Consider the following 26,654-nt stretch of genomic DNA (forward strand, 5'->3'; position numbering starts at 1 on the left):
CTACATACATATTATACATCTTTTTGTTATTATTTGTTACAATCGGGGAAAGGCATCACACACACATACATTCACCCTTGGGCTCTGTTCTCCGCCTCCGCGCACTTCTGCAACCTAGAGTACTAAACCATCTGGTTGTTACTTCTTTTCTGCACGTCGAGTACTCCATCTCTCTCCACTCTCTCTCCCCGTTCTCTTTTTCGTGATTATTTTCTTATTTTCTTTATCTTTCTTTCTTTTCTAACCTCTCCCCCTCTCTGTATGCACATGTGGTCACAACAGTAGACAGCAGTAGTAGCTAAAGAAGAAAAAGGAGATATCTTACATTCCTTTGGTCGTTCTCGGTATTTTCCTCAACATCGTCATCAAGCAGTATTACTATTTCAGCTATCCCTTCATTTTCTCCCTCTTAATATTATAAAATCGTCCCATCTATTTCCATATCTGAATATCCCGGTACATACATCCAGCGGTACCTTACATACCGTACTCACCTACACCAGCATCCCACCCCCCCCTCATACCGTCCCCTGCCACTTTTCCAAATTCGAATCCCATTATCAACCACCCCCCCAAAAACTACGCCGCATAGACGTATCCTCTTTAAGCGGCTCCAGATTCAAAAATTGCAACGGTCTCTTCGGGTTTTGATCGGCCTTCCTCTTCCAACTCCCGAACCTTGTGCTACCGCAGTAAACACCAAGCGAAATCCCACACCCACTAGTTATCAACTTTGCCGTGCGTGCTCTTCTGCAGGAACTGAATTTATATCTACCCTCCACCCCCCCGGCACATAATCTTCCTTCACTATTCTAAAAGGTGAGAACCCCCCCCTCTCAATTATCCTAAATAACCTTTGGGATACCAACTGCTTCCTCCATTGGAACTTCAATTAATCAATCATAAAGCCAGCAGTACGACAGATCCTCGACTAGCAACCCCCTAGACTGGGAAATAAGCCTTGCTCGTTCACACACTCTTTTATATACACACCCACATATCCACCCCGTCCACTCACATCCACTCATTTATGTTATGGTGGGGTCATATCGAATTCAATTCATAAACAAGTCCTCTCGACCAAACTCTCAAGAACTGTCGCCAGAGGATCAAGCATCGCAAAGCATCACAAACCACAGCAACAACAGCATGGATTCAGTTTACGTATATGCTGCAGCTGGCCCTGCGCCTGTAAAGATGGTCAAGAGGAGGGAGTCACGCATACGGTCATCCTTCTTTGGAAGCGGACGCCGTGGAAGCTGTGACCTGGCACCTGAAGAGGCAGAGACCAGTGGGATGAAGAGTCCTTCAAGATCAATGACCAGCAGCACTTCAGATGACAAGGAGAACTCGTCATTCCTGAACCGAAGGAAGCTAAGGAAGTCAACGTCACACGCCAGCCTTGCATCAATCTCCACCGCATATGAGGCTCAGAGACAAGAGAAGCTTGGACGTCGAGGGTTCACGGACTTGTTGAGGGGAGGCGGAGGTAAACAGACACCACCTGTTCGACCGTCAATTGGTAGGTTGACTGGCGTACATATGGGTCAAACAATTGCTAATATATCATAGGTTCAAGAAAGCTTACACATCCTATAAGCAAGCCATTCAACTTCTCCCATGTCACCCACACAAACTCAACAACTTTCGGCCAGATTCAGCAGACAGAAGACAGTGTGCTTGTTCAGGATTGGCACAACGCAGTGCGGGAATCAAGGATGCCTGGCTCACGACGAAAGACCGAGTCAACGGTTGTGGTTACACCTGCAACAGTTGCACTTCAGAGGACTACATCTATTCGATCAAGAAAACGGGCCAACACAAACCTAACAATCTCTCCTAGGGACTCAATTGATCTCGGCCAGCCCTCACCCACTCTTTCAGATGAGAACACCATCCATACCTGCCCTCGTACACCACCTCCACGAACCACATCAAAGTATTGCCTCCGAAGCCTTGTGGAGGACCCAGTAGAAGAAGACAACGAGTGTGTATTCAGACCAGGACGTGACTCAGTGTTCCTACTGGGCGGAAGAAAGACACCAATCAAAGTAGTGAGGGAGCAGATGAGTGACTCAGACTCATCAAACTCATCAACAAACGATGAGTATGATGAGGGTATCTCAGAACTTCGTTCATCGAAATCAACACCTGATTTACTTGCACTTAGACGCAATAGTTACTTGATGGGACGACCCGTCAGCCAGATTGGTGTTTTCGACGACTCGGCTGCTACTTCTACTCAGACCAACAGAATGTCAATGGCCGGACGACGAATGTCTAAGAGATTCTCCATTCGCCCAGATGCACTTGCCCAGGATGTCGGTGATTTCCTTGACTCATGGGAAGAGGGCATTGACTGGTACTACGAGAACGACTACGAGAACGAGGCCGATGAGATTCAATGGGATACTCTCGATTACGGCATGACACCTGCACCTTCATGCGAGTCTCTACCGATAGACAACGACATGTTGAAGGTTCCCGAAGCTAAAGACGAGTTTGTGCTCGTGGAAAAGAGGATCACTGGTGTGTTTGAGGACAAACTTCTTCTTCCTCCTTCTCCTCAACTGACCTCGTTCCCCGATTCGACCATTGGGATCGCCGACGGTGGCTTTGAATCGTACGAACCGGAGAATGAAGAAATAATCTTCCGTGCGGCCTCAACCGCACTGAGACACCGCTCGATCAGTTCTGCCGCGTCTCTCCCAGACCTCATTCATAGCCGACCATACCCCGACGAACTCAACCGTGTGGCTCAGCAGCTCGACGATCACATCGCGGCACTAAATCAAGAGTCAATACGACCCATCAGCACGAACACTCGTGATCCGCATGCGTTCTACTTGGGAAACCGATCTAGAGCCTACTCGGAAGCCACATGCGTCACGCTTTGCTCTGATAGTACAGAGACTGCAACACCTGCTAGTGCAGATGAGATTCCCACTCCCAATAGTTCGGCTCACAACTCCTTTCAATTCACGGGCCGGGACGATGGGCGTGCTGAGAAAGGCTTGTCATTCCCAGCTGCAGCTCTTCCTGGTGTCATCGAATTTGCTCCTGATGGTTTGCATCACATTGCTGCCGATGAGCAGGAATTCGTTCATTTCATCTGATTGAACTGCGTTCATACTGTACTATTCGAGCTTTAATTCTTTTTTTGGGAGGCTGCTGCTGCTGTATATTGTTTTTCTTGTACTATTATTATTATTATAGGGGAGGAGGGGAAATGGGTTTCCCTCCCTCCTGACGCGTGCCTGACTGGCTATTTCTTTTACCTTTCCTAGATTCTACTTGTGATTATATTCTTTGGGCGCTGGCTCTTTTCTTGTTTCATTTTTTTTTCTATCAGTGTTGATAAACGGGGACTTGGGGTGTTAATTGCGGCTTTTCGTAAAAATCTTTCCACATTTGTTTTATTTCCATTGCTAACTGGGTCTGCATTCTACATATTTCCTTTGTTATGGTGGTCTAAAAACGGCTGGCTGGGTGTGGTGGTCTGTACCTGTTTGTTTAGGAAAAGGGATCGAGGTCGAGCAACAAAAAAAAAAAAAGAATCAAAAAAAATGAAGGCGAATAATAAGTAACCCTAATTGGTAACTTCTTGTTTCTGCTTTTCAAAGAATCCTTACATATTGCATCATCGTACTGCTATTTTTCTTTTGTCGTTTTCCGTTTATTCATCTTTTTTCTGCTTTTTCTTCCCTGGATTACAACAACCGGGGGGTACACGTACACGTTTTGGAGCTCTTTTTCATTTGTTTATGCGGGTTTTTTGGAATTTGGGAAGGAAAGGGAGGGAGGGGGGGGTCGGCGGTCGTTTCGAAATTCTTTTTCATTTTCGTTTTCATTTTATCTTTTCTATCAAGGGTGGTCTCTTTTTCTGGCATATGCAGGGCGGGGAGGGATTTGGGGGCGGGGATGTTTAAATTCCTCTTTTTTATATATTTTATAACGGACTTAATTAGAAGGTCTAGGGCTCACGCCTGCTTTGGGAAACACAAAATTCTATTTTATATTTATTTTTTATATATTTTTTATATACTACTTGTCTGTCGTTGATACTATCTCTTCTTATTCTTGGGCTCTTTGAGCGGTTTGGTTGGTTGGCTGGTTTGGTTTTGGTCCGGTTTTGGTTGGTGGTTGGTTGGTTGTCTGGTTGTCTGGTTGGCTATCCACTTTTGTAACTACTACTACTACTTTACTACTACCTACTATTACTACTCGTAGCTATTACTACTATTTACACTCCATCCCTACACTCCAAACCACCGATCCAGACATCCAAACTCGACAGAAGTAGAGTATTCCCAACCCGCCCAACCACACGTCACCGCCACTCTACTCGAGAGTAAACACCTACTCTACATACCTACATACCTACATACCTACGTAGCTACTACATGTATCTACAAGCATGTGAAACCGCAAACAAACCGCTCCATCGACGATACTCACCCCTTCCCACCGATTCCCGCCCGCCCATTTCAAAAAGGACTTGGTAAGCATAGCATACAACCCCTCCTCACCTCCACCACCACCGCTCTAGCTCTACCCTCCTCGCCCGTGATTTCAAAAGTACCGCACTGCTAGCACCCCCGGGCCCCTGCCCTGCCCTGGATACACGTCTTCTGGAAGCGGAGGAGGCAGGGGTAATGGCATGGGTAGGGGTAGGGTAGGGTAGGGGGTGTGGAGTATATTGGGTTGCAGTTGCAGTTACAGCCGCTCTTCCTCGGTGCCGCGGCGAAGGAGGGGGGGGGGGGGGGGTGATTAGAGAGACTCTGCGTTAGGGCTTTTTTTCTCCGCCCCTCTCTCTCCTCCCCGGCTCTGGGGCAGTGAGGGGGGGGGGGGGGTGCAGAGGCCAGGTTCGTCCCATCCATGCTCATGCTGTCTGTATGTGTGTCTGACCAGGTGGGTTTGTTCGGCATCTGATAGTTAGGGTATGCAGGCAGCTGTACGTATGTACGTACTGGCACGGCATGCGTACATCACATACAGCTACAGCTACAGCTAGAGTACAGCTACGTACAGCTGTAGAGTACTCTATTCTACGTACATATTGTACCTCGTACATAGGCGAGCGTGCTCTAGAGTATGAAGAGCAGGTGGAAAGGTAAACGAGCATCTCCTTCTTGCTGCTATTGTGCAATCTGTAGCCTCGCCTATGTACATACCGACATAATCTCGAGTAAGTAGTTTATTGCATACATAAACTCGGTAACACATCGAATCACTAATTTGGGGGCGTCTGTACGCATGTGGAGGTGGACACCTGTTGATCCGTGATTGCGCTGGATGGTTGTGGTGCCTGAATTGTGCACTTTAGCTTTGCAAATCCCCGTTTTCGCCCCCCCCCCCCCCCCCCCCCCTTCCAACCCATGCAGCCGACTGGAAAATTTAGTATCGTGAAAAAAAAGAGGAGGCAAAAAGGAAAGAAATAAGCCCCCGGACCGTTACATGTCACTCAAACAGTCAGGTAGAGTCGAAGTCGAGTATGTCGAAAAGCCATGTGCCTGCCATTCCTGCCATTCGCGTGGCAGACAGGCTACATGGCTAGCAACTGGTGAACTCCAAACGGTCTTCTACCTGTTAGCTACATGATACTCCACCTCCACCTACTCTATGGAGAAAGAAAGAAAAAGAACACATGTAACTCTAGAGCTGAGCGATGATGCTGAACATGATGCAATAGAGCGCTCTCTACCCGTGCCCGCAACAGAAAGGATACGAGACTACGTAACGGCATCCCGAAAAGCCCCCAGGTCCAGGCCTAGGGTTCTCCGCGCACAGCGGGGATGCACGATGTATGGGGGGGGACCTGGACTCTACTCTACTCTGCGCAGTTAGACCTTAGTCAGCGCGGGCGAGTACTCTAGGCACAGTATGTGCGGTACATGCATGCAGTAGAGCAGAGGTTGATGCTTGCTGGAATGCTCCCCGGAGTCCAGGTCGCGCCCAAACGTCTATCTACACAATCTAGGCTCGGAATTGTGTTATCGCACATATTGTACTCTACACCGGCCGGAGTAGGAGTAGGAGGAGGCTCAATTGCTTCTTCTGACCCCGACCCCCCCCCCCGTTCCAGTTCCGGCTGGACGTTATTCCTTGGGATCTGAGGTTCAGCAACGGCTGGTGGTGATCAATAACGGGTACTGTTATACCCCCCGGTATTTTGGCCGACTTTGCTTCTTTATTTTTTCTGGACAAGAGAAAGAGAAAAAAAAAGAAAGAAAACCTCAAATAGTCATCATGACGGAGCTGGCTTTTTTTTTCTCCCTCATTTTCTTTTTTCGTTTCCCTCTTCCAGAGGGAGAAGGGCAGAAAAAAAATTCCCGCACATCCTTCTCCTTCTTGTTTCCTCTTCTTCTTCTTACGGCACATACAAGTTACATATTTTTCATCCACGAGCAATTTACCAGCAAACTCCCCCATGCTCTCTGCGCCTAACTCTATCTATACTCTGTATTTTACGAATTCAACCGTCTGCAGGGGTAGTTGGAGGGAGGCTCAGTGGCCTGTTTAGGAAGGGTGGGCTAAACATAACCACTAGCTGTATCGTACCTCTATCCCCCCCATGTCCCGTTGGGAGGTTATCAACACACACAACGAGGTTTCAGCGGAATTTGTATTTGCAGAGTGTGTAGCTGGTATTTCTAGAAGAGAGAAACACCAGCCGAACATACATACAGCTGGCGACGCCGCCGCCCATAAGGAAATCCCGCGGATAGATGGAAGAGAAGGGCGCGCGGGATAGGATAGGGTAGGATAGGAATAGGGTAGGATTAGGATGGGATAGGATTGGGATGGGATATGTTGGTCTAACTTGGACAGTGGGTTCAAAAATAAACTCCCTTCGGAATCCCGTTCTTCTGTTCAGGTACGGAATTAAACGCAAGGCATTAAGGAAGCTGATGCGGCCGGGACCAAAAGCAAGACAAGACACACGAGGCATGGCGAGAACAGATACGAAGACGTACCTGAAAAGAAAACTTATTTCTGTAGATATGCAATTATCAATTATTACATCTCCATCTCCAATCCTCGCCGGCAGGAACGCCGCCACCATATTCGTGGGTAGGGTAAGGAAGGCGTATGTGCTCAACATACAAACCCGTACCTGAATCATCTGAATCATGCCCAGAAACACACTTCCTATCCAAGACACGGAATAACCCACCGCAGTCCGTCCGCCAGGCTGGGCGGTTAATAGTTCTTCCTTTCCAGATAGATCTCGTATCCCCAAGATTGGCCGGTAGAGATTTACGATAATTCATCTAATCTCTCGGCAGCGTGTTCCCATCCATCCCATTGAATTCCCCCCATCCACCATTCCCAACGAACCTAACCCAACAAACGGATGACACAACGGATAACCATCCACCACACACTATCACTCGGAAACTTCATAACCGCCCCTCGAAATTTCCCGTGCCGCACCCGAGTACGCTTCATTTTCCACTTCCACCATATTACAATTGCAATAACTCTGTCCCCCTCGGTAAACGTTTTATCTATCTACATGTATCTACATAATCTATCCGTCCATCTATCTAGCAAGCTAGCTACATGTAGTCCCATAGTCCAAGTGCCTCTAGGCTCGCCACGCCCGCCAGGCGGACCACCGCCGAATCTCGGCTTGGGTAAATTTATGATGATTATCAGCCTTCCCCCCCCCCCCCCCCCCCCCTCTTCTTCTCCCCGTCCCGGTCTGCAGATCTGGGGTATCTATTCTCCTCTACTCTACTCTATTCTGCTAGTGTAGTTGGAGTATAATCGGCACCCCCGAGTTTCCCGGGGAGCTAAGTGGCCCATACTCAGGAGCAAGTCGCAATTACGGTATCTACCTTTTCTTCACCCACCCCCTTCCAAGAGAAAATAGAAGAAGACAGAATTCCGAAAGAGGGAAAAGAAACGCGCGAATTTATCCTCCGCCCGGCCCTCATGTCAATTAAACACACGTGGGAAGGCAGGTTGATCATTGACACATGCGACCCATGTTCCACAGACATGTGGTGTGCAAGCCGTTTTGGGGATTTATTTTAGGGATGTGTGCATAAGTGGGAGCGGAACCCTAACCCTCCATCTGTTTCACTGGTATATTGTACTAGGGTTGATCAAGAGTATTTTATGATAGTTAAGAACAAGCCCTATATGTGTACGAATGGCCATGGATGGATGGATACGCGGCGTAACATTGAAAGATCGGAAGATCACGCTGATTATTGATTGCGGCTAGCTAGCAGTACGTATGTACGTGCGCGGATGGGGCTTTGAGTTCGAATTTCTTTGTGTGATTGCGAGTCTGGACCTCATGGGTTACAGGTTCTTCCACGGGGACATGACGAGTGTACAGTACGTGTTTCGTGCTACGGGGGAAGGGGGGGGGGAGCCGGGAGGGCATCGCATGGGATGTGTACATGTCGTGCATCGTGATTTTTTGTTTTGTTGGGTTCTTGTCTTCCTGAAGAAAACCTAAAAATATGTGTTGTGCAATGTACTACTACCAATATTACACACTCATGTAGTATGTAGTATGTAGTATTATGTGCGTGCCCCAACCCAAGATATCCGTCTGTACACTACTGCAGAGAGTGCAGTGAGTGCATACTGATTACAACCCCCAGTTATCATTTCTACTCTCGCCATCCAATTGATCTCCGCCCCAATCGCAATATTGCAACTAAAAATACATAGTACATTATCAATCTCAACCAACCAGCCACATCCCTTTATGATATCAAAGGGAAGGGAGAAAACCTTATTCCCTAGGAATTGCATGGGGGACTTATCGCTCCCTCTCCCTCCCTTGGAATACACATGCCGCAGCATGTTGATAGACGAAGGTATATCCCGGATCTCTAGAGTACGTATTGCTCATTACACCTCCCTCCATCCAGAAGCCTATCATGTAGTACGAATTAATGGGCGTCTCTATCTAGCTATCTGTATACCCACCTACCCAGCAGGAAGGAATGAAGGTACAGGTAGGCAGGTAGGTAGGCGCATGTACATATTCTGCTCTCGCAATTGTACCTACATACGGTGGGTGCAGTATTTGCCCCAAAACGGCCAGCAGAACAAATTGATATGCCTTTACTGCGCATGCGAAGGGACGACGTTGTCGATAAACACTACGTTTCAATGATCTACGGGGAACCCCGGTCACACACTTGCCATCTGCCCCCCGCAGGGTGCATATCTGGTTTCATAGGTACTACCATTATTATAATATATAGATAACATATATGTACTCTAGGAAAAAATAAGGCCCTGCAAGCGAATAGGGGAAACCCTCTTTTTAGATATGTTAGATGCCTTACGAGACGGGGAAGGGAAAGAAGAAGAAGCTGCATACCGTATGTACCTGCTTCTTACCGTGGGGATATATTCAATAGCATGGTATCCGTTTCGTTTATATTCGGGGCAAATGGACAAACCTAGGCTTGTGCTGGGAACCGTTCAATGATGATGGTAGTACACATTTTACTCGCCCTCAATCGAGGGGCGGTTCTACATTCCGATGACCTCCGCTCGGTACTTGGGTGCCGGCAGATGGGTACCTACGTCGGCTGGTTGGTTTAGTTGGTCGTTCGTCGGTCGGTTGGCCAGTTTTGGTTGCACATCTCACTCAGCCTTATGTACCTATTGACGACGGTCGTCTGATGGTTATTCTCCGTGAGACATGGCAGCTTGCAGCCGGCTTGGTTGTATGTTGATCATGATAGTAAACTTGAATCTGCGTTTACTGAAAGTATTCCGAGTACGCGAGACACAGAGTTTGATTACTAAATAATCCTGTGTCGCTGTAACTGGTAATGATTCTTGTACTACATGTACAGAAGTGGGTATGTTTAGTAGGTTTGGACCTTCATACTTCCTAGTTGTAACAACTATTTAACTTGGATAACCCTGAAGAAATTAGTAGAACATAAACTTTTTTTTCTCGCTTATTGCTCCCCCTCATTCGTTTCGTTTGATACTGCGTTGAACCTTGTTGTGTTCAGTTGCCGAGTCTTTTGCCTTGAATCGACGGGTCGAGATCTTGGTTTCCTACTTGAACATATATCGGTACCAAAAGTAAGTTATCAGTGTGGTTTTGCAGATGCGGCGCAGTGGATCCTGGGAGTTTCAAGGCCAGTACAGCGGTGGGTAATAAGTCATCAGACGGAACGCCACCAAAATACGCGTTTGCAGGCAAAATTGTGGCTAGGTCGTCCGATGACTTATTACCCACCGCTGTACAAAAAGTCTTCAGGGAATCCTTGTTCAGGCATCAAAAAAAAAGCAAGAAAAAAGGGAACAGTAGCCTTATGATCGCTCGAAATGTGTTGGCCATGGCCCCAGGGGAATTTGGTTCTCACGATTGGGTTATGGAAAGTGTCAAAAGGAGAGAGAAAAAAGCGAAAATCAGCTGAGACATCTCGTTAGCCGCCATGCGAATAAGCTGACTAGAGTACTCTATGTAGTTGCTTGATTTGTTTTGTCAATTATTACCTAATTCGCGTCATCGCCTGTCATTCGCAGTCTGGGATATCACGTTGTCCTGTCACCCTCACGTGGATTCATGTGGGTCATCGAGTGGTCGTGGGGTCTGGACCCCAAGGGGGGGAACAGCATCGAGTCCACGCTCGCTGGAGTAACCGAAACATAACCATAACCTACTCTGTCCGGGACACTTGTATTGAAAAAGATCTTGTTGGACATGCTGCTCTAGGGATATCGCATCGGACGGGGTCTAAGCGGACTAATTTTCCGTTCGACGGATTGAAGATCACGGGACGTCTGATCAGTAGGATGTAGTTGCGTGCCAAGTCTCGAGTGATAAGAGATGGAGCTAAGCCACAGCTGAGGTCAATTAAACGTCTATGTGTTCTATGCAATCTCTTGCCGCCCATTATGATTCAGTTTGTAGAAGTACGTGCTGTACCTACATACCTGGCGAATCTCGCATGGCTGTCGACTCTGTCTAGACAAGTGGTCAACACAAGGTCGAGATCTTGTTGGAGTTGGTTCGTGGTTCGGCCCGATGATTGGCTGCTGCGGTGGAGATGAGATGAGATGAGGTGGGCACGAGCCAGACCGCACACCCACCCAGCCAATGCGAGCCCGCTCCAGATGCAAGATCAAATTGCCAACAGAATCTGTTGATCTGCGAGTCATTTTGAAAAAAGTCAACCCCACTGTCGACTCGTTCTATGCAATGCACACACAGTAGTTGGTCAGTGCTTTGTCAAGCGAGGGGCATTACTGAAATCACCTTATGCTTTTTCAGTTTCTTTTGGGTTGATTGATCGTCGTTGTCTGGACTGCAAGACATGGTCACGTAGGTGCTCACTCCGAAACATTGTTGCGATTTCAATTCTCAGTGGTCCTGGTTTCTGAAGAACGAAATATGATGTTTAATCAGATTCAAAAGAGAGGAACGGTGATGTATCAGATCTAGAGAGAAGAAAGTCTAGGTCAGTACATTTCAGCCGTCTCTCTCTCGGCTTGACCCGTCTCACCTAGACTCACGGCTTACTAGGCAATGTGGGCACGATCTGGCCTGCTGACGAATGTTTCACGAACGTTTACCGCCAAGCTGAAACCTTGTTTGCAACCTGACAGACGTTAACAGTTGGATGAGAGATCTTATCAGATTACGCCATAATCGGTGCTTATCCAACTGCCAAACGGGTTCACCAATAATTATAAGCTTAGTAAGTTGAAGACATTGAAAAACTAAACAGAATCAGTCATGTCATCTCAGTAATGTTAGAGATAACCGCCCGATTCTGTATAGAATTACTTAAGCATAAATGTTCTGCTCGTGGATACTAAGACATAGACCAAATTTTCTTTCGAGTCCATGAATAAGGCAATTTCTCTTCATCTCAAAGGAACGTGGGCTATATACTTGTAATCATAGGCATATGCATGGTACCTAAGCCTTTGAATATATAAATTCATCAATGCTCTACTATATTAATGCCAAGTGTATAATAACCAAATATTTTTAAAGCATGTAGTGAATTTGTATCCAAGATATTTACACTACTTCACTACCTAGTATATACTTGCAACACAATGCAGCCACATATATATCGACTTGATACATCGAAGAGCTCCATCTAATTCCAACGCCTGATTCAGTTCCTATGATCGAGGAAAAAAGTATAAATTCCCCATCCTCTCTTCCTCTGCGGATTTCTAAACAATCTACTCAACCACCACGACAAGTACCAAGTGCTCCTCCTGTCATCACCATCAGCGGTACCTGCTACTTTAAAACCCTCACAAATAAAGACATGGTCTTATAGACAGTAGTGACAATCTGCAAAAATCACATTCGACAATTGAAGGCCCGCCCATAACCTGCATTATATACATACTTCGGGCTTTGAACCGTAACATATCCACCAATGGCACTCCTCCGAGAGGCCGCCACTAGTAAGCTTCCCAGCGAAGTAACCAGAGTGGAGGGCTCTGTTTGGTAGCTGGAAAATTTCGGGTAGAATACATATCTGCCGCACCGTATATCCGAGTGATACCACATGATCATATTCCCAAGTGACCCGATGATGAAAAAGGATGGAATAGCACTACCTAGATAGACTGTTAGGCTGAGATAGTCTACCGAAGCTCCCCGATGGTAAAATGGAGGCCCGGGGGGGGGGGGGAGGTTCATCATTCCAGATGAGCAGAGTCGGAACATTACACCAACCAGATGCATCCAGATAGATGTTCGGTCTAGCTCATAGATAGGTCAGCTATGATTACACCAGACCACCGGCTAGTAGTTAGCCGCGATCGTGGTTGATAGATTCTGCGTTCGGAGTGATATCTCATGACCCGCTGGAAGATCGCTGTTACCTACAGTCCGGGCGAGTCGACTGCCCTATCGATGACTGAAGCGGGCTGGGGGATGTACACACTGATCCGCGTGTACTTTATTCGGTCCGGGGGAAGCCTAATAGACACGAAGCTTGGTCGTTAGATTCTATGCCATTACGAGGTTTCGAGTCTTCGACTAATTGTGTTCATTCGCCGGCCCGTTGGTTGGTGGGTGGCGGACATATTTGCCGGCGTTGTTTGTATGTGGTCAGAACGTCAGGAATTGGCGGGGACCCTCGGAGCGGAGAGGCGTCCCACCCTGTGTGTTTGGGGGGGTGGCGGGAGATGTTTGTGTGATTTCATCTCGATTGGCGGTGATTCCCCCGCCCTCTCGAGCTCTCTCTCTTTCTCCGCTTGTTGGTCATATGAATGCCGTAGGTGTCCTCGCGGTGGCCGTGGCCGTGGTAATTCGTCAAGCAGTTAGCACATCCATGTACCTGGATTTCGTGTTCCATCCCATGGCCATTCGGTTGATATCGAAACACAATCTCTATCTGTAAGACTGTTCTAACGCTGTTAATCTAACCTCATGCCCGATGCTCCAAGACTATCAATGTGTAGACCGCCCAAATGTCCGTTACCACTTCCAACATCTAAGAAAAACTCTGACAAGATACCTATCTCGTAACCACCCCCGCTTCCCCGCAAGAACCAAACCCCACCCATCCTAGCGCACCACCGCCAAGCATTAGTTAAGCACTAAAGGAGCCTAAATTTTTTTCACTGCTGTCAAATTCCCAACAAGGGCGTATGGTTTAGGGGTATAATTTCTCATTTGCAGTGCCTCTTCGGAGGCAGTGAAAATTGAGACGGTCCTGGGTTCGATTCCCAGTGCGTCCAGCCTTTTGTCTTCTTTCCTTTTGTCGCGGTGGTGGGCGGGTGTAGATGGGAGGAATTCTTTTTAATGGTTGTGACTGCGGTTGCAGGTTAGGACTAACATTGGGGGGTTAGGGTTTTTGTAAGGGTGTATGTGCTTTACCGGCTTCTAGAGAGGGGCGCAACTTTGTTTTGATGGCCGTTTAAGATGCAGTGTACTCTGGCCTTCATGCTTCCATATAAAGCAGTGGTGGATACACATATACCCTTGCTTATCGTCATAAAAGGTTAATGAAACCCCAACTATTGGTTGTGATGTCCAGTCTGGGGCATATTATTGTATCTGATTTGAGTATCCACATAAATATGAAAGAGAGTCTTTGTGAGATTAGATATCATTGGCCTACTCATGCCTAGCTCTGTGGCCCGAAAGTTGAGTCTCTGAACATACTTGAGTCGGCGCAAGGAGATGTAAATTGAGCTCCATAATGAGTGGTGGCTATCGGGTTCTAACAACGGTCTGTTCATCGCTGTTAAGTCTAGTTGTGATGGCCGGTACCGGAGGATGGTTTCGGAGAAGACCACCCGACGGCAGTAAATTCATCGAGGCCGGGAACACATACTACCATGCTATTAATGTCGAGGCAAAGACACGACGATGACGGCGGTAGTTGGGTGTCTGCAGGAAGTGTCCCGGTGGTGCTATATTTGTAATGCCACATGTGTGTTTTTCTCAGGATTTCGACTCTTGTGCTCTGACAGATAGAGGCAGGTATGGTCTTGACGAAGCGTGTAGTTGGTTGGTGGAGGTAAGAAGAGGTGAAGTGAAGTATATGTTTGTGTAAGAGCCCCCTTCTAGCAGCGGGCCCACCAGGTCCTTTTTTTTGTACCGGGCCGAATCATCTATAGCTAGGGGTGCAGGCCTAGGACGAATTGCTGAATGACCTCGCGTAATGCATATGTAGGTAATGATATATAAGGTACTTTGATCAATCGAGGAATATTTATGTATGGAGCTGGTGGTTAGGTACGTACATCTATACTAACTTGTATAGATGTCGCAAACATACATAAGTGATTAGGTAGACTGCTTATTGCATGCATGGCATCACAATAGTCAATGATCAACCAACTCATGAATCATAGCCAGTGCTCGCCAAGGTCCAGGTCAACCACATTAGTATCTAAATATTAATCTTCCCCATCATCATTAGAAAGCCTTCCCACTAGTCTATTCTGACGGAGTTGAGATAGTTGATCACTTTCAGATCTTGTTTTTAGATCCCACAAAACTCTTATTGACAGAAAGACTACCTGTACGCACTAATCTGCTATTCTTCAGCTCATTCAACATTTGATACTTTCTTAATCTGAGCTTATAGAACAACTATGTAGTTAGTTCTTTCGGAAATACAGTGCATGGTTAAGGCTTCATATCGCATCTTCTGGGGCGAGAAGCTAGTAGGAAAGGGCCGTACGATGACTTTTGGGCTGGAAGTTTTTGTATAAGACTGGTGGGATGGGTGGTTTAGTGGTTTAGTGGTTTAGTGGTTTAGTGGTTTAGTGGTTTAGTGGTTTAGTGGTTTAGTGGTTTAGTGGTTTAGTGGTCTAGTTATGTCTCTGTCCTCCATACATAGTATTATCAAGCCGGTAATACTTGTGTGTGCTTGTTATTTAGTCGGGTCTCTGGGAGTTCGTTTGGCCGGTGAACAGATCAGTCGGGCTCCAGTGACTAGCTATATAGTACATGTATCTAGCTGTAAGACCGAACCAGTTTATCACGAGTGGAGTACCACTTTAAGTTTTTGTAGGTTATTGTTTAGACGGAATACGTTCATATTTACTAGGGGTGTGCCAACTCGCGACCGCGAGTTGTACGTTGAATTATGGGTATCAAATAAAATTTAATTCTCCCTCTACAATCATGAGGGGCCTTCAGCCCCATCCTCCTCCTCTCGTGAGTGCTCAGTACTTTGATGTGTCGTGCTGACTAATCAACATCTCTGCACTCAGCAGCCAATCAAACCGTTCTAATGTTAGAAAACTTAGCGATAGTACATTATAGATAATAACAAGTGAATCTCCTCAGTATGGTCAGAGCTACTCAATACAAAATTGTATCTACATACAGGGTTGGGTGTATGTTTCAATCAATGGCAACCACGCACGTCAATGATCACCAGGCCAACAATTTCTTCCATCCCCCACCTCCACCCTCTAAACTCACAACTAACAACCCCACCTACTCCCCCATATGCCTACACAACACCCTCCCGCCCGCAACCTGCACAGCACACAACCCCCCCTGCACCCTCATCCCCACCACACTCGCCACCAACACCGCAACCGTATCCGGCGGCGCCACTGCACTCAACAGAAACTCCCGCATCGCCCTCTCCCCCTCCTCATCCTCCTCCCCGCTCCCGCCGAGTAATTGATACCCGCCCCGTGCGCGCCCCAGCTCCTTCCACACGCCCTTCGGCAGCGCCCCGTTACGCACCCGCCAGTAGGTTTCGCTGAATGCGAAGCCGCCACACAACCCCATTGCTGCGACGGCGCAGAGGACCGCTGGGGGCCCATAGAGCGTGTCGAGGAGGTTTGAGCTCATGGAGAGGCTCTCGGCGACTTGGAGGGTGAGGATTATCGCCTGGAGGAGACATAGAATTGCCGTACCGGGCGGGCGGAAGAAGGAGATGCTGGAGCGCCCGATGAAGATGGAGAATTGGTAGACGGTGACATAGACTGGGTAGAAGTCTCTGGTATGGCGGAACACCTTATTGAGGAATCCATGGCCGTTACTGTCAGCGAACGGTAGCGGAAAGAGAAGTGTCGGGAGGACGCCCTGGACGACGGTGTTTTCGAGGAGCATGACGAGCGCGAGGGGCGCCATGTACCGCCAGAAGAGCGGGCGGGCAATTCGCAGCTTGGAGAGCGTGGGGAGGGAGGAGATGCTTTCTTCTGCTATGCTGCTGCGCCGGCGGCTGGTGGGGAGTGCCCGCTTTGCGGATGTGCAGCTGGGGTCGGGGAGCAGGAGGGCGTAGGTGAGAAGGATGACGGCTGGGAATATTCCGATCACGGAGATGGTTCCGCTGGGAGTGAAGTGCAGGGTGGAGGTGCTAAAGGTGTACATGAACGCACCTACTAATGCTGCGCATCCGCTGCCCGTGGTGTAGCCGCCGAAGGCGGTATTTGGATAATGGGAACAGAGCTGTAGGAACGACCTGTTCATCCGATAGTCTTAGCAGGAGTTATCAGAAAATAGGACAAGGTGGAAACAACATATCACCCAGATTGCTGCTTAGGCTAGCCATAGATATCCCCAGCAGCCTGATACCAGTATAGTCCGCCCAAGCCAGCAACTGCAGCCCAAAGAAACTGCTCAGAATACAGATCGTCAGGCGTAGCGGATAGTTGACGTGCGCCGTTAGCGAGTCCGCAGACGAATATAAGCTTCCCCCATGCTCTACAGCCATGCTGTTAGTGCTAGCAGTGGAGGAGGAATAAAACTTGTCCGCATCATCCTCTCCTTTGTTTTCCCTACGGAAAAGGCGGGAGAGAAGCTTGTTAGGACTGCTGTGGAGCTCGGGAAAGTGAATAAATGGGATGAGGGTGCGAACGAGTACGGAGGGCAGTGTGTATGCGAAGAGGATTGATCCTATGGGCGCGTGGTCTCGTACTAGGCTGGCAGGTCTTTTATTAGAAAGGGGGACATTCAGCCTTTTTTTCTGTTCCTTGTTCTTTTTCTTACTCGTTTGCTGCGGTAACGACGACACTGTTGTTCTGGTTAGATTATGGTCTATCTGGCTGATATGGTGGCATACCTGAATTGCATAGCGATCAAAGTCCCGAATAACAGAAACGAGAGAAATAGCCGTACGCTGGGTGTGAAAATCGTACTGGCATGACTACTGGTACTGCCTTCTAGCTCTGAGGAGACGCTATCTTCGCCGCTTCTGTGTGTTTGCATGGTTGTGTATACAGATGCATAGAGCTCTGGAGTTCGGGTTGAGGTATAAGCTACAATGAGGGTGTTGGCGTTGGTTGTAGTTGATAAAACGTAGTCCGCTATGTGGGGGGATCTTTCTCCCCGAGCCACAGCAGCGGTGAGCGAGCGTGGGGTCAAGTCAAGGCTATCACGCGGTTACAGCAGCTTTATTTGTGTGCTAGTCCAATCGGAGGTGAATATGATTCATGCCTAGAGTTCTCAAATTCAAAGGCATTAATCTCGTGGGCTCCTGCAGCATGTGGCCTTCCGCTGGATAAACTTATTCTTCCTGTCAGGAGCCAGTCAGTATGGAACTGGATGTGCCTACATGTACATAGGCCTAGGCGAACTGCTGATGATCTTATCACGGTTAATAACCTTGAGCCGATCAGCTTTAAAAGAATACGCAATCAATCTAAGCTAGTCTTTGGCCGAGTTATACAATTAGCAGTGGTGAGGTCAGGGCTTGGCGGTCATAGGCTCTCACTCATTTACCACACACTTCTCTACAGCTAGGTCTTCCAGCACGTACTGACGTTTCAAAGTATCCATAAATTGACGATTTTATCATACTAGACGAGAAAGTATATGATGTACATGTAGGTTCATTCCGGCCTGCCGCTCGGAAGCCAAACTCAAATGCCGGGTACGTAGGAACCGTAATTCTCAAAAGCCGAAAGGTTTTGGGGGAAAGATGAAGAAAATCTATACCACTTCTCAGGCTCAACATACATAGAAATGTCTTTGATTACCTAAAAGTAAGTACTTCCATGTATGTGTCTCTAATAGAATCACTCTGGTAAAGATCTTCAAGCGAGTGATGGCCAGTGATTGTAGATTTGTCAGCTGGAAGGCTAATAAAGGAGCACTAATCCTTGATCACCCAATCAACGGATGGCAAGAATTCAGCTAGTCTCATCTCAGGAACGAACTGGATTTCACGGTAGCGTAAAAAGTTAATTTTAACATTCCTCGTTATGGGAGTGAAAGTTCAAGATCGAATACAACCTGCACCAAGTGGCGACTAATAGCACGGGATACAGACTCCTAGAAACTTTCAAAACCTCCTGTTGTATAATCTTACGAACTAGAACCGCCTATGACTTTTCTCATCATTTCAGGTCCCGGTTAAATAGTCTGTCCGCGTAACGAGGAATATCGCAGATCACTTCCACGGAAACCTCCGTTGCGGAAAGAAAATAAAAATATCGGCCCTTCGATCTACTTACTCCTAGAAGTGTTTTATCCTGGCCGTGTAAGTAGTAGTAAAATGTGTCTTCTCGATTAAGATAAGTAAACAAACATCTCTTCTAGGTTGGTTACATAGAACATCGATCACTTGGATTTATAATACTACGAAATTTGATTACTAAATAGTAGAGTAGCGAGGTAAAACCCCATCAAGGGTTTTCTCCGCAAGGTACCTCATATATGCCTATAATTGGGTTTCTAGAATGAACTCGCCTGCGTCGTGATGCTTTGGTCCTTGGATATAAAACTCCCCCTTCCGTCCCCTTCCGCGGCGAGGAATAGGCCAGCATAGCAGACCAGCTCAACACTTTCCGGGCGATCCCTCCCAGGAGGCAATTCAGCATCTATATAGATAAATCTGTTCTTAGAGATCATTGGTTGATCTCGAGGGGCGAGTGGCTCGGGACAAATCGGCTCTACTCTTTCTTAATATTAAAAATAACCTATGCTGAATCATACGATCCGATACATGGCGAAGCATATATGGCTAAGCATATATGGCTCTGCTCAATTAATGCCGGCCTGTAAAGAAAATTCATGCATCGTTGATAGCAGTGTCCCGAAGCGATTGAGATTTTCGTTCGTATTTGATATTATATGCCTGGTCCAATTGCCAAGTTTCTATAGGTTTTGTATTGTCTAGGTCCAGGTAGGGTATATGTAATGAAATAAGTAAAAAAATGAAAAGAAAAGTCTATACCTCAGCGGTTTATCTTACCGTTTTATCTGACTTACCTGTCTGGCGTGTTATTCGGATCCGTTTCAACGCTGAGATGAATGGGTTGAGTTTTGTTGGTCTACTGCACTGCGGGGAGCACGCATAGTGGGGCGTGTTTATTGCACTGCGTTGTTCACCTAGTTCACTTGGAACGTTGGGAAAACATAGCAACAGAACTGAAGTCATGAATTGCCAAATGTGCCACTCCTTAAACGAGAGCCTCCACGCCACCCTCTTCTCCACCGTTCAACTACAGTTCCCACAAAGTCGCGCCCGCCTGGCTCTCCTCGACTAAAAACAAAAAAGAGCACTGGTTAGTACTTACGGACAATTCGCAAGGTACGGGCAAATCGCTCCTTCTTCATCAGGCAAGGCTTTATCATCGAGCTCTTTCATCTCATCATCAGTGAGTTCGAAGTTATAAACATCTGCGTTGCTCTTAATTCGGTCGGGGTTGTCACTCTTGGGTAGTGGCACAAATCCATGTTGGAGGGACCATCGTACAAGCACCTGGGGGACTGAGACGCCATGTGCCTTGGCAATGGATTGAAGGGTTGGATCGTCGTTCTTCTGGGCTCGAACCAAGGGTGCATAGGCCTGTATATTTTGTTAGAATGTCGCTGAGAGAAGTCACAGGGGGGAGACGAACCTGTACGATAATGCCGTTTTTCCTGCAGTAGTCGACAACTTCACGTTGTTGACACCAAGGGTGCAGCTATAAAAAGTGAGCTTTGGTGAGCTGTGGTGAGCTGAGGTGATCTAAGTGGATAATAAACAAACCTCAATCTGATTCACTACTGGGGTAGTCGAGGAGAACTCTTTAAGCTGCTCCAGGTGCTTCACTCCACTATATATAATATTAGTTTTTGGGTTTCTCGGGATATATATTATACAAAACGAGGGGAGGGGGGACCTACAAGTTACTCACACCGATATCCTTAGTTCCTCCCTCTTTTTTCAACTCCTCCAACGCGGTCCAAAGCTCCTTTCTTCCTTCCTTTCCACTGGAAGGAGAGTGGATCAAGAATAGATCCACATACCCGAGCCCAATTCTCCCCACACTCTCCCTCAATGCCTGCAGCGATTTCTCAACGCTTCCAACGGGTTGCATAACTTTCGTAGTAACATAGACGCTCTCACGTGGCAGTCCACTCTCGCGAACTGCCTCGCCTACTTGAGCTTCGTTTTCGTAGTATTGAGCTGTGTCAATGTGACGGTACCCAAGTTTGAGAGCAGTTAGGCAAGAAGCCTTGCATGTCGATTCATCTGAAAGGTAGACCCCGAAGCCAATATGAGGAATTGTATGAGATGAACCGGTGAGAGGAAGAACATCTTTGAATGATAGTTTGCCCATCTTAAACGAGATTGTAAATATTTGACGGAATAGAAAGATGGACGGATGCAAGGAGTACTAGGAGCTCAAAGGTTTGGGGAAAGCTCAAAATTTGAGGGGACGCTGGCCCCTTAAACATAGCGGGGTTAAAGGCTCGGGTATTGTGACGTAATCCAAGTATTTTCCAGTAGCAATTATTGGATTTGTCTCCTGTCACTTGCAGGAACAGCCTGTATGTAAAACTTAATAATCGCGGCTTGTTTATTACAAGTCGCGACGAATAGCCAAAACAGGCTAGCCTGTATCAAACGACCTCTGGCCTCAACCCATGTTAGGCGAATGAAAGATATCATGTCATCTATTTACCTACATGTACCTAAGATGTACCTACAGTACCGTACATATCTAGCTGCTAACATGCTCTATGTTGTATGCATCTGGTTCGAGTATAGAAACTACATGTAGGGGCTTGTACCTACGTTTGAAATAACTACATGTATATGTAGTATTTGATCCCTGAATTTATTACCGTGGTTGCCGCTCGATTGAATCAAGCAAAAGGACACTTTAAAGTGCCTTTTCCTCGTAGAAATCTTTGAACTCAGGGGAAAAGAAACGCTTTTTCAGGTATTTGTGGTGTGTGCATTATTATATCATTGCGTCGTTGTAGGACTTCCAGTGCGCTCTCATAATGAGCCCGTCCGTTCACTCACCCCCAAAATTGCAACCATGTTGACTTCTCATAGATATTACTCATGACGTTAATTGACTTGTTTCCTCGAAACGTACTAATAAACGGATGAACGACGAACCTTACATGGAACATGGGATCTAACGTATTTTTATACCATTGCTTATGTTAACTTTTTTTTTAGCTCTCTGCCTCTATGACGAAATTTAAGTGGATAGAGGTATAGAAACGATCTTATTTGGAATGACTACTCGTGACTGCTATATATATGTTGGTTGCTGGAGGGGGTCGAAGGTTCCGATTATCAAGATTTTCGATTCCTGCTTGCCTCAGCTGAACCCAAATTCTTACAAAGGCTACAGTAGTCGTGCTCATAATGGACAAAAATACATGTAATGTCGTGGTGTTAGACGACCTTGAAGGTTTCATAAAACGTTCATATTTTGCATCAACCCTCGATATTTCCCAACGAATAAACTCCATCAAGCCACACGGGATTCAAACCATCGTCCAGCTCCTCGAAGAACGTGAAAAATGCGTACCCAAACTACCAGCAGTAGCGGTGACAGTTCCTGGAGTTTATCCTGAGGACGAATGGGGAAGCAGACGTTTCTGTGAGTATATCCTGTGTCCCATACCTGGAGGATACTGATAAAGATAATAATCACCTTTCGAAGCGTTTTTGGAACTGTCCAGAGTTTCAAACGAGTTGGCCCACATAATGGTCTCGGAGGGGGTTGTCCCAGCCGTCTCCGAGGATGATATTGTGAAAGGTCCACCCCGTGTAGCTATATTATCCCAAAGCTCCATCGAACTCCTCACGAACTTCCTGGCACTAATCAGGATTGGTTATACTGTGGTATTAATTGCGTAAGTATATTTAATTGGGTGCTTATCTTGAATGTTGATCAAGTTTACTTTAGGCCTCAGTGCACCGAGCATGCAGTATCTCACCTCCTCAAAATCACGGAGTGCACACATGTACTACACTCATCATCACTCACTGAGCTTGTAGCATTATCCAAGCCTAAATCATGCAAAAATCATACTCTACTTGATATCCCTGTGTCACAGACAGCCAAGCGATATATCACCCCAGCTGGGATCGCCGGTTCAACGATTGCATACGTCCACCACACGTCTGGAACCTCGACAGGTCTTCCGAAGCCTATCCCACAAACCCACGCAACTGCAACCTTATACTTGCCATGCCTTCCACCTGCATCTCCGACTGCAGCCTTTACTACAACACCACTGTATCATGGCGGTACTGCAGATTTGATGCGGTCACTAATGTCATCCTCTTTGCTGTGGTTGTATCCACCATCAGTTCCGCTGATTAGTGGCAACATTATCAAGGTTCTCCAAGTTGCGGAAAGAGACAAACTACCAATAAAACTCTTTACCGCAGTTCCTTATGTTATTGAGCTTTGTGCGGGGCGCGAGGAAGTCATGAAAAGAATGGTGGAAATGGATATGGTGGGGGTTGGCGGAGCACCACTAGAAGCAGAGGTCGGCGCAAAGCTGATCAAAAGAGGGGTCAAGCTTATCTCGCGATTCGGAAGCAGTGAATGCGGATGTACAAAACTTACATATAATGACCTCTTACAATATTGATAAACTAACTCACGTGGTAGTTTTAATGTCATCCTATCGTGATTTCGCCACGGATCAGAATTGGGATTACCTGCGGGTTCTACCCGGTTGCACCACCCTCCGCTTCGAGTCGCAGGAAAAAAACCGTGGGAGAGTTGAGCTTGTTGTCCTTCCAGGATGGCCACAAATCGTGTGTGCTACCCCTATTACGATTCCCGTCATATAATCATAACTAATCACTCGTTAGGCCAAGCCCAATCGCCCGGATGGATCTTATGCCACAGGTGATCTATTCTTACCGCACCCCACTATAGAGAACGCGTACAAGTACGATGGACGTAGCGATCTCATAATTGTGCTCTCCAATGGGAAAAAATTCGACCCCACTCACATCGAAGAGGCCTTCAAGGAATATAGCCTGGTAAACGAGGCAATGGTTTTTGGAAACAATAGGCCATTCCCGGGGCTCCTTCTTTTTATGAACGTTCACCGAGTACTATTTGGGGATATCAAAGAGTATGTACAAGAGGTCAACCAAAAGACACATATCAGAATAATGGAAGAAATGGTCGTTGTGCTGTGTGCCGATGAGCATCCCCCGAAAAACAGCAAGGGGACACTTATGCGGGGAGCTGTTGATGAGATATATTCTAAGGAGATACAGAAGGCGTATGAGATGTTTGAATGCCACGGTCCTGGAGAAAGGATGAAAATTACAGATCTTCAGGGCGTAACGGATACAGTGCGTGCCATTGTTGGAGACATAACTGGTAAAGAGGTCGGTGACGATGCAGATCTATTCAATGCCGGGGTTGATTCCGTCATGACTGCGCAGATACGCAACAGATTAACAAAGGTTCGTGGGGATCGAGCACGGGGTTATAATGAAACGCTAATATCTATGCAGGGTCTGGACATCCAACAGCCGCTGCCGCTGAATGTAGTTTTTGAACAAAGGACTATTGAGGGGTAAGATAATGACCACTTTATCCTGTTATACAGACTTTCAGATAGTTGGCTGATTTTATAATTATCTAACGGTTATATAGGATTGTAAGGTTCATAACAACCTGTGGGGAGGAGAATGGGGATTCTTCTGATCGGCAAGAGGAGTTGATGCTCCAGTTGGTGCAAAAATACACTGACAGCATCGGTATACGTAACACGGATCTAGGGAGGCCTACCGATACCAAAAATGGCCATGTAATTGTAAGCCTATCATCCAGCTTTTTTTAGAGCTCTAGAACTTATAATCTGATAATTGTCCAGATCATTACTGGTGTTACGGGGGCCTTGGGCGCTCATATATTTAATCAATTACATAATTCTAGGGAGGGTATTGCAAAGATTGTGTGCCTTTGCCGTGCCAGTGATAATTCACATGCACTTTCTCGTGTTGAGAAGAGTTTAAAAGCACGTAAACTACCAGGGCTTGGTGGAGTTGGTCCTAAGGTGATGGCCGTTGCTGCAGAGCTAGGGTGCGAATATTTGGGGCTTGATAAAAGGATCTACGACCAACTGAAAAAGGAAGTCACACGGGTTATTCATGTAAGAAGCCTGTGCATACACCTAGCCAATTGAGTTTGTAAAGAGATCTTGACGATTTAATACTGACTCGTTTAGGCTGCTTGGGCAGTTAACTTCGTCGCATCCCTCGAAAGCTTTGAAAAAGACCATATTGCAGGTGTGAATTTTTTTCCGCAATAAGGGATAATAGTTCGCTTTACTAACTTCAAAGCCTAGGAGCTCACAATCTCATAAATTTAGCACTCGAATCAACAAATTGTGCGAAATTCTACTTTTGCTCTTCTACCGCAGCAGTTCTTGGCGACTTCAAACACCCCGAGACCATTCAGGAAGCCTTTACGAATGACCCTCACACCGCAGCACCACTCGGATATAGCCGTTCGAAGTGGGTCACAGAAAAGATCTGTCAGAAATTAAGTTTCAGAGCTGCGGTATTGAGAATTGGACAACTATGCGGAGATACAGTGCATGGTGTATGGAACGAGACTGAGGCATGGCCTTTGATGTTTGCTAGTGCAAATATCGTCGGATGTCTTCCAGAGCTCCAAGAAGTGATCACACTTATACTCCCTGTGTGCTTATGGTGCTGGAAATTTTAAAAGATTGGGTGGGACGCCTTTGCATGGCCTTTCAATAAGCCACTAGGTCATAAAAACACTGTGGCTATTATTTACCTAGCTATGCACCCGATCCCATATAAATTCTTTTAAAATTTCCGGCACCATGCGCAGTATTGATATCTGGTAGCTTGACTAACGGAAAACTAGAAATTATCATGGCTTCCTGTCGATCAAGCAGCTCGGATTGTGCTGGACATCGCGCTAAGCGATCATTTGGATGAGGTTTCAGGCGATCCAGTATTCAATGTAGTGAACACAGATACATCAACATCATGGAGTAATGTGCTGGACTGGATACAAGAACTCGACGATGCAAAATTCAATCGAGTTTCACCTAGTGCGTGGATTAGGAAATTAGCCAACGCTAAATCTGGAACGGCGAATCCAAGTCAGAAACTTTTGGGTTTGTGGGAATCAAAAGTAAATATCTTATTATCCTTGGGTTTCTAATTGAGTATCAACCTTTATCTTCACTTAGAACTTCAATTAACTCTGCCCCACTATAGTACGGACAAGATACATATTACAGCACATCCAACGATGGAGAGACCTTCGAATTTGAGACGAAGAACATGGTGACATTCTCAAACGTTCTCGGAAAACATGGGGGTTGGCAATTACATAGACAATATGTGCAAAACATTTGGAGAAATTGGGTACAGACAGGATTCGTTAAAGTTTAGTATTGCCAAGTAGAAATATAAAACTTCTTTAAGTAGCTTCTCTTTCGGGGATCTCGTAGTACCGCCATCCCGGGGCCATAGCTACACAAAACCGACTTTTCTTTTGGTATGCTTTCAAAATTTGTTGATTGATTTAACGTTTCCCAGAGTGCAATAGAGGGCAATAGATTGCCCTTGACCAATTGTGCGTGTATACGTATATATATTATAGAAAAGTTTCATCAAAGAATATAGCTCATAACCAACACTACTCCTAAGGTACAAGAGATTATTACCCATTGTTATGTCCAATCAGAAGGAGTTGCAAGCTTTTAGTATCAAACGATTCCCCTATGTCTCAAACCCTATGGGCACAATATAAATTGTATCATGGTGCCGGAACTATTGCTGAGCGCCTGTGACCGGATACTGCCCTTTACAACTATATAAATTTAAGTAACCTAGAGAGAAAATGTATAAGTAGGTGAGGTTCTTTGCTTATTTTTCACTCAGATCTAGCTGAGAATATTTTGTTTTCTAGACTGGTCTCAAGGATGGGTTCAAAGATTTTAGAACCGTATC

General features: G+C 46.4%; 6 protein-coding genes across 6 annotated transcripts; 4 read left to right on the forward strand and 2 right to left on the reverse strand.

Annotated features, from left to right (window-relative positions):
• Positions 1-1,149: 1,149 nt before the first annotated feature.
• H6S33_012636 (uncharacterized protein) lies at positions 1,150-3,116 on the forward strand (the record flags this gene model as incomplete). Its single annotated transcript, XM_044844008.1, has 2 exons — positions 1,150-1,522; positions 1,573-3,116. The coding sequence occupies 2 exons, from the start codon at positions 1,150-1,152 to the stop codon at positions 3,114-3,116; spliced, it is 1,917 nt and encodes a 638-aa protein (XP_044695285.1).
• Positions 3,117-6,574: 3,458 nt separating this feature from the next.
• On the forward strand, positions 6,575-6,754 carry H6S33_012637 (uncharacterized protein; the record flags this gene model as incomplete). The annotated part of the gene is made up of 1 exon (XM_044844009.1): positions 6,575-6,754. One exon carries the CDS (start codon positions 6,575-6,577, stop codon positions 6,752-6,754), a length of 180 nt encoding a protein of 59 aa, XP_044695286.1.
• A 9,177-nt stretch (positions 6,755-15,931) lies between these two features.
• On the reverse strand, positions 15,932-17,656 carry H6S33_012638 (uncharacterized protein; the record flags this gene model as incomplete). Its single annotated transcript, XM_044844010.1, has 4 exons — positions 15,932-16,926; positions 17,024-17,370; positions 17,438-17,461; positions 17,511-17,656. 4 exons carry the CDS (start codon positions 17,654-17,656, stop codon positions 15,932-15,934), a joined length of 1,512 nt encoding a protein of 503 aa, XP_044695287.1.
• A 2,308-nt stretch (positions 17,657-19,964) lies between these two features.
• H6S33_012639 (uncharacterized protein) lies at positions 19,965-20,997 on the reverse strand (the record flags this gene model as incomplete). The annotated part of the gene is made up of 5 exons (XM_044844011.1): positions 19,965-20,032; positions 20,105-20,240; positions 20,293-20,358; positions 20,424-20,490; positions 20,561-20,997. 5 exons carry the CDS (start codon positions 20,995-20,997, stop codon positions 19,965-19,967), a joined length of 774 nt encoding a protein of 257 aa, XP_044695288.1.
• Positions 20,998-22,043: 1,046 nt separating this feature from the next.
• On the forward strand, positions 22,044-22,541 carry H6S33_012640 (uncharacterized protein; the record flags this gene model as incomplete). The annotated part of the gene is made up of 2 exons (XM_044844012.1): positions 22,044-22,281; positions 22,345-22,541. 2 exons carry the CDS (start codon positions 22,044-22,046, stop codon positions 22,539-22,541), a joined length of 435 nt encoding a protein of 144 aa, XP_044695289.1.
• A 419-nt stretch (positions 22,542-22,960) lies between these two features.
• H6S33_012641 (uncharacterized protein) lies at positions 22,961-26,093 on the forward strand (the record flags this gene model as incomplete). Its single annotated transcript, XM_044844013.1, has 10 exons — positions 22,961-23,246; positions 23,305-23,453; positions 23,511-24,119; positions 24,171-24,232; positions 24,313-24,472; positions 24,533-24,811; positions 24,887-24,947; positions 25,007-25,341; positions 25,558-25,830; positions 25,917-26,093. The coding sequence occupies 10 exons, from the start codon at positions 22,961-22,963 to the stop codon at positions 26,091-26,093; spliced, it is 2,391 nt and encodes a 796-aa protein (XP_044695290.1).
• Between the last annotated feature and the right edge of the window lie 561 nt (positions 26,094-26,654).

This window comes from Morchella sextelata, assembly GCF_020137385.1.
Source record: "Morchella sextelata strain SCLS chromosome Unknown scls_8, whole genome shotgun sequence".
NCBI classification, from domain to species: Eukaryota; Fungi; Ascomycota; class Pezizomycetes; order Pezizales; family Morchellaceae; genus Morchella; species Morchella sextelata.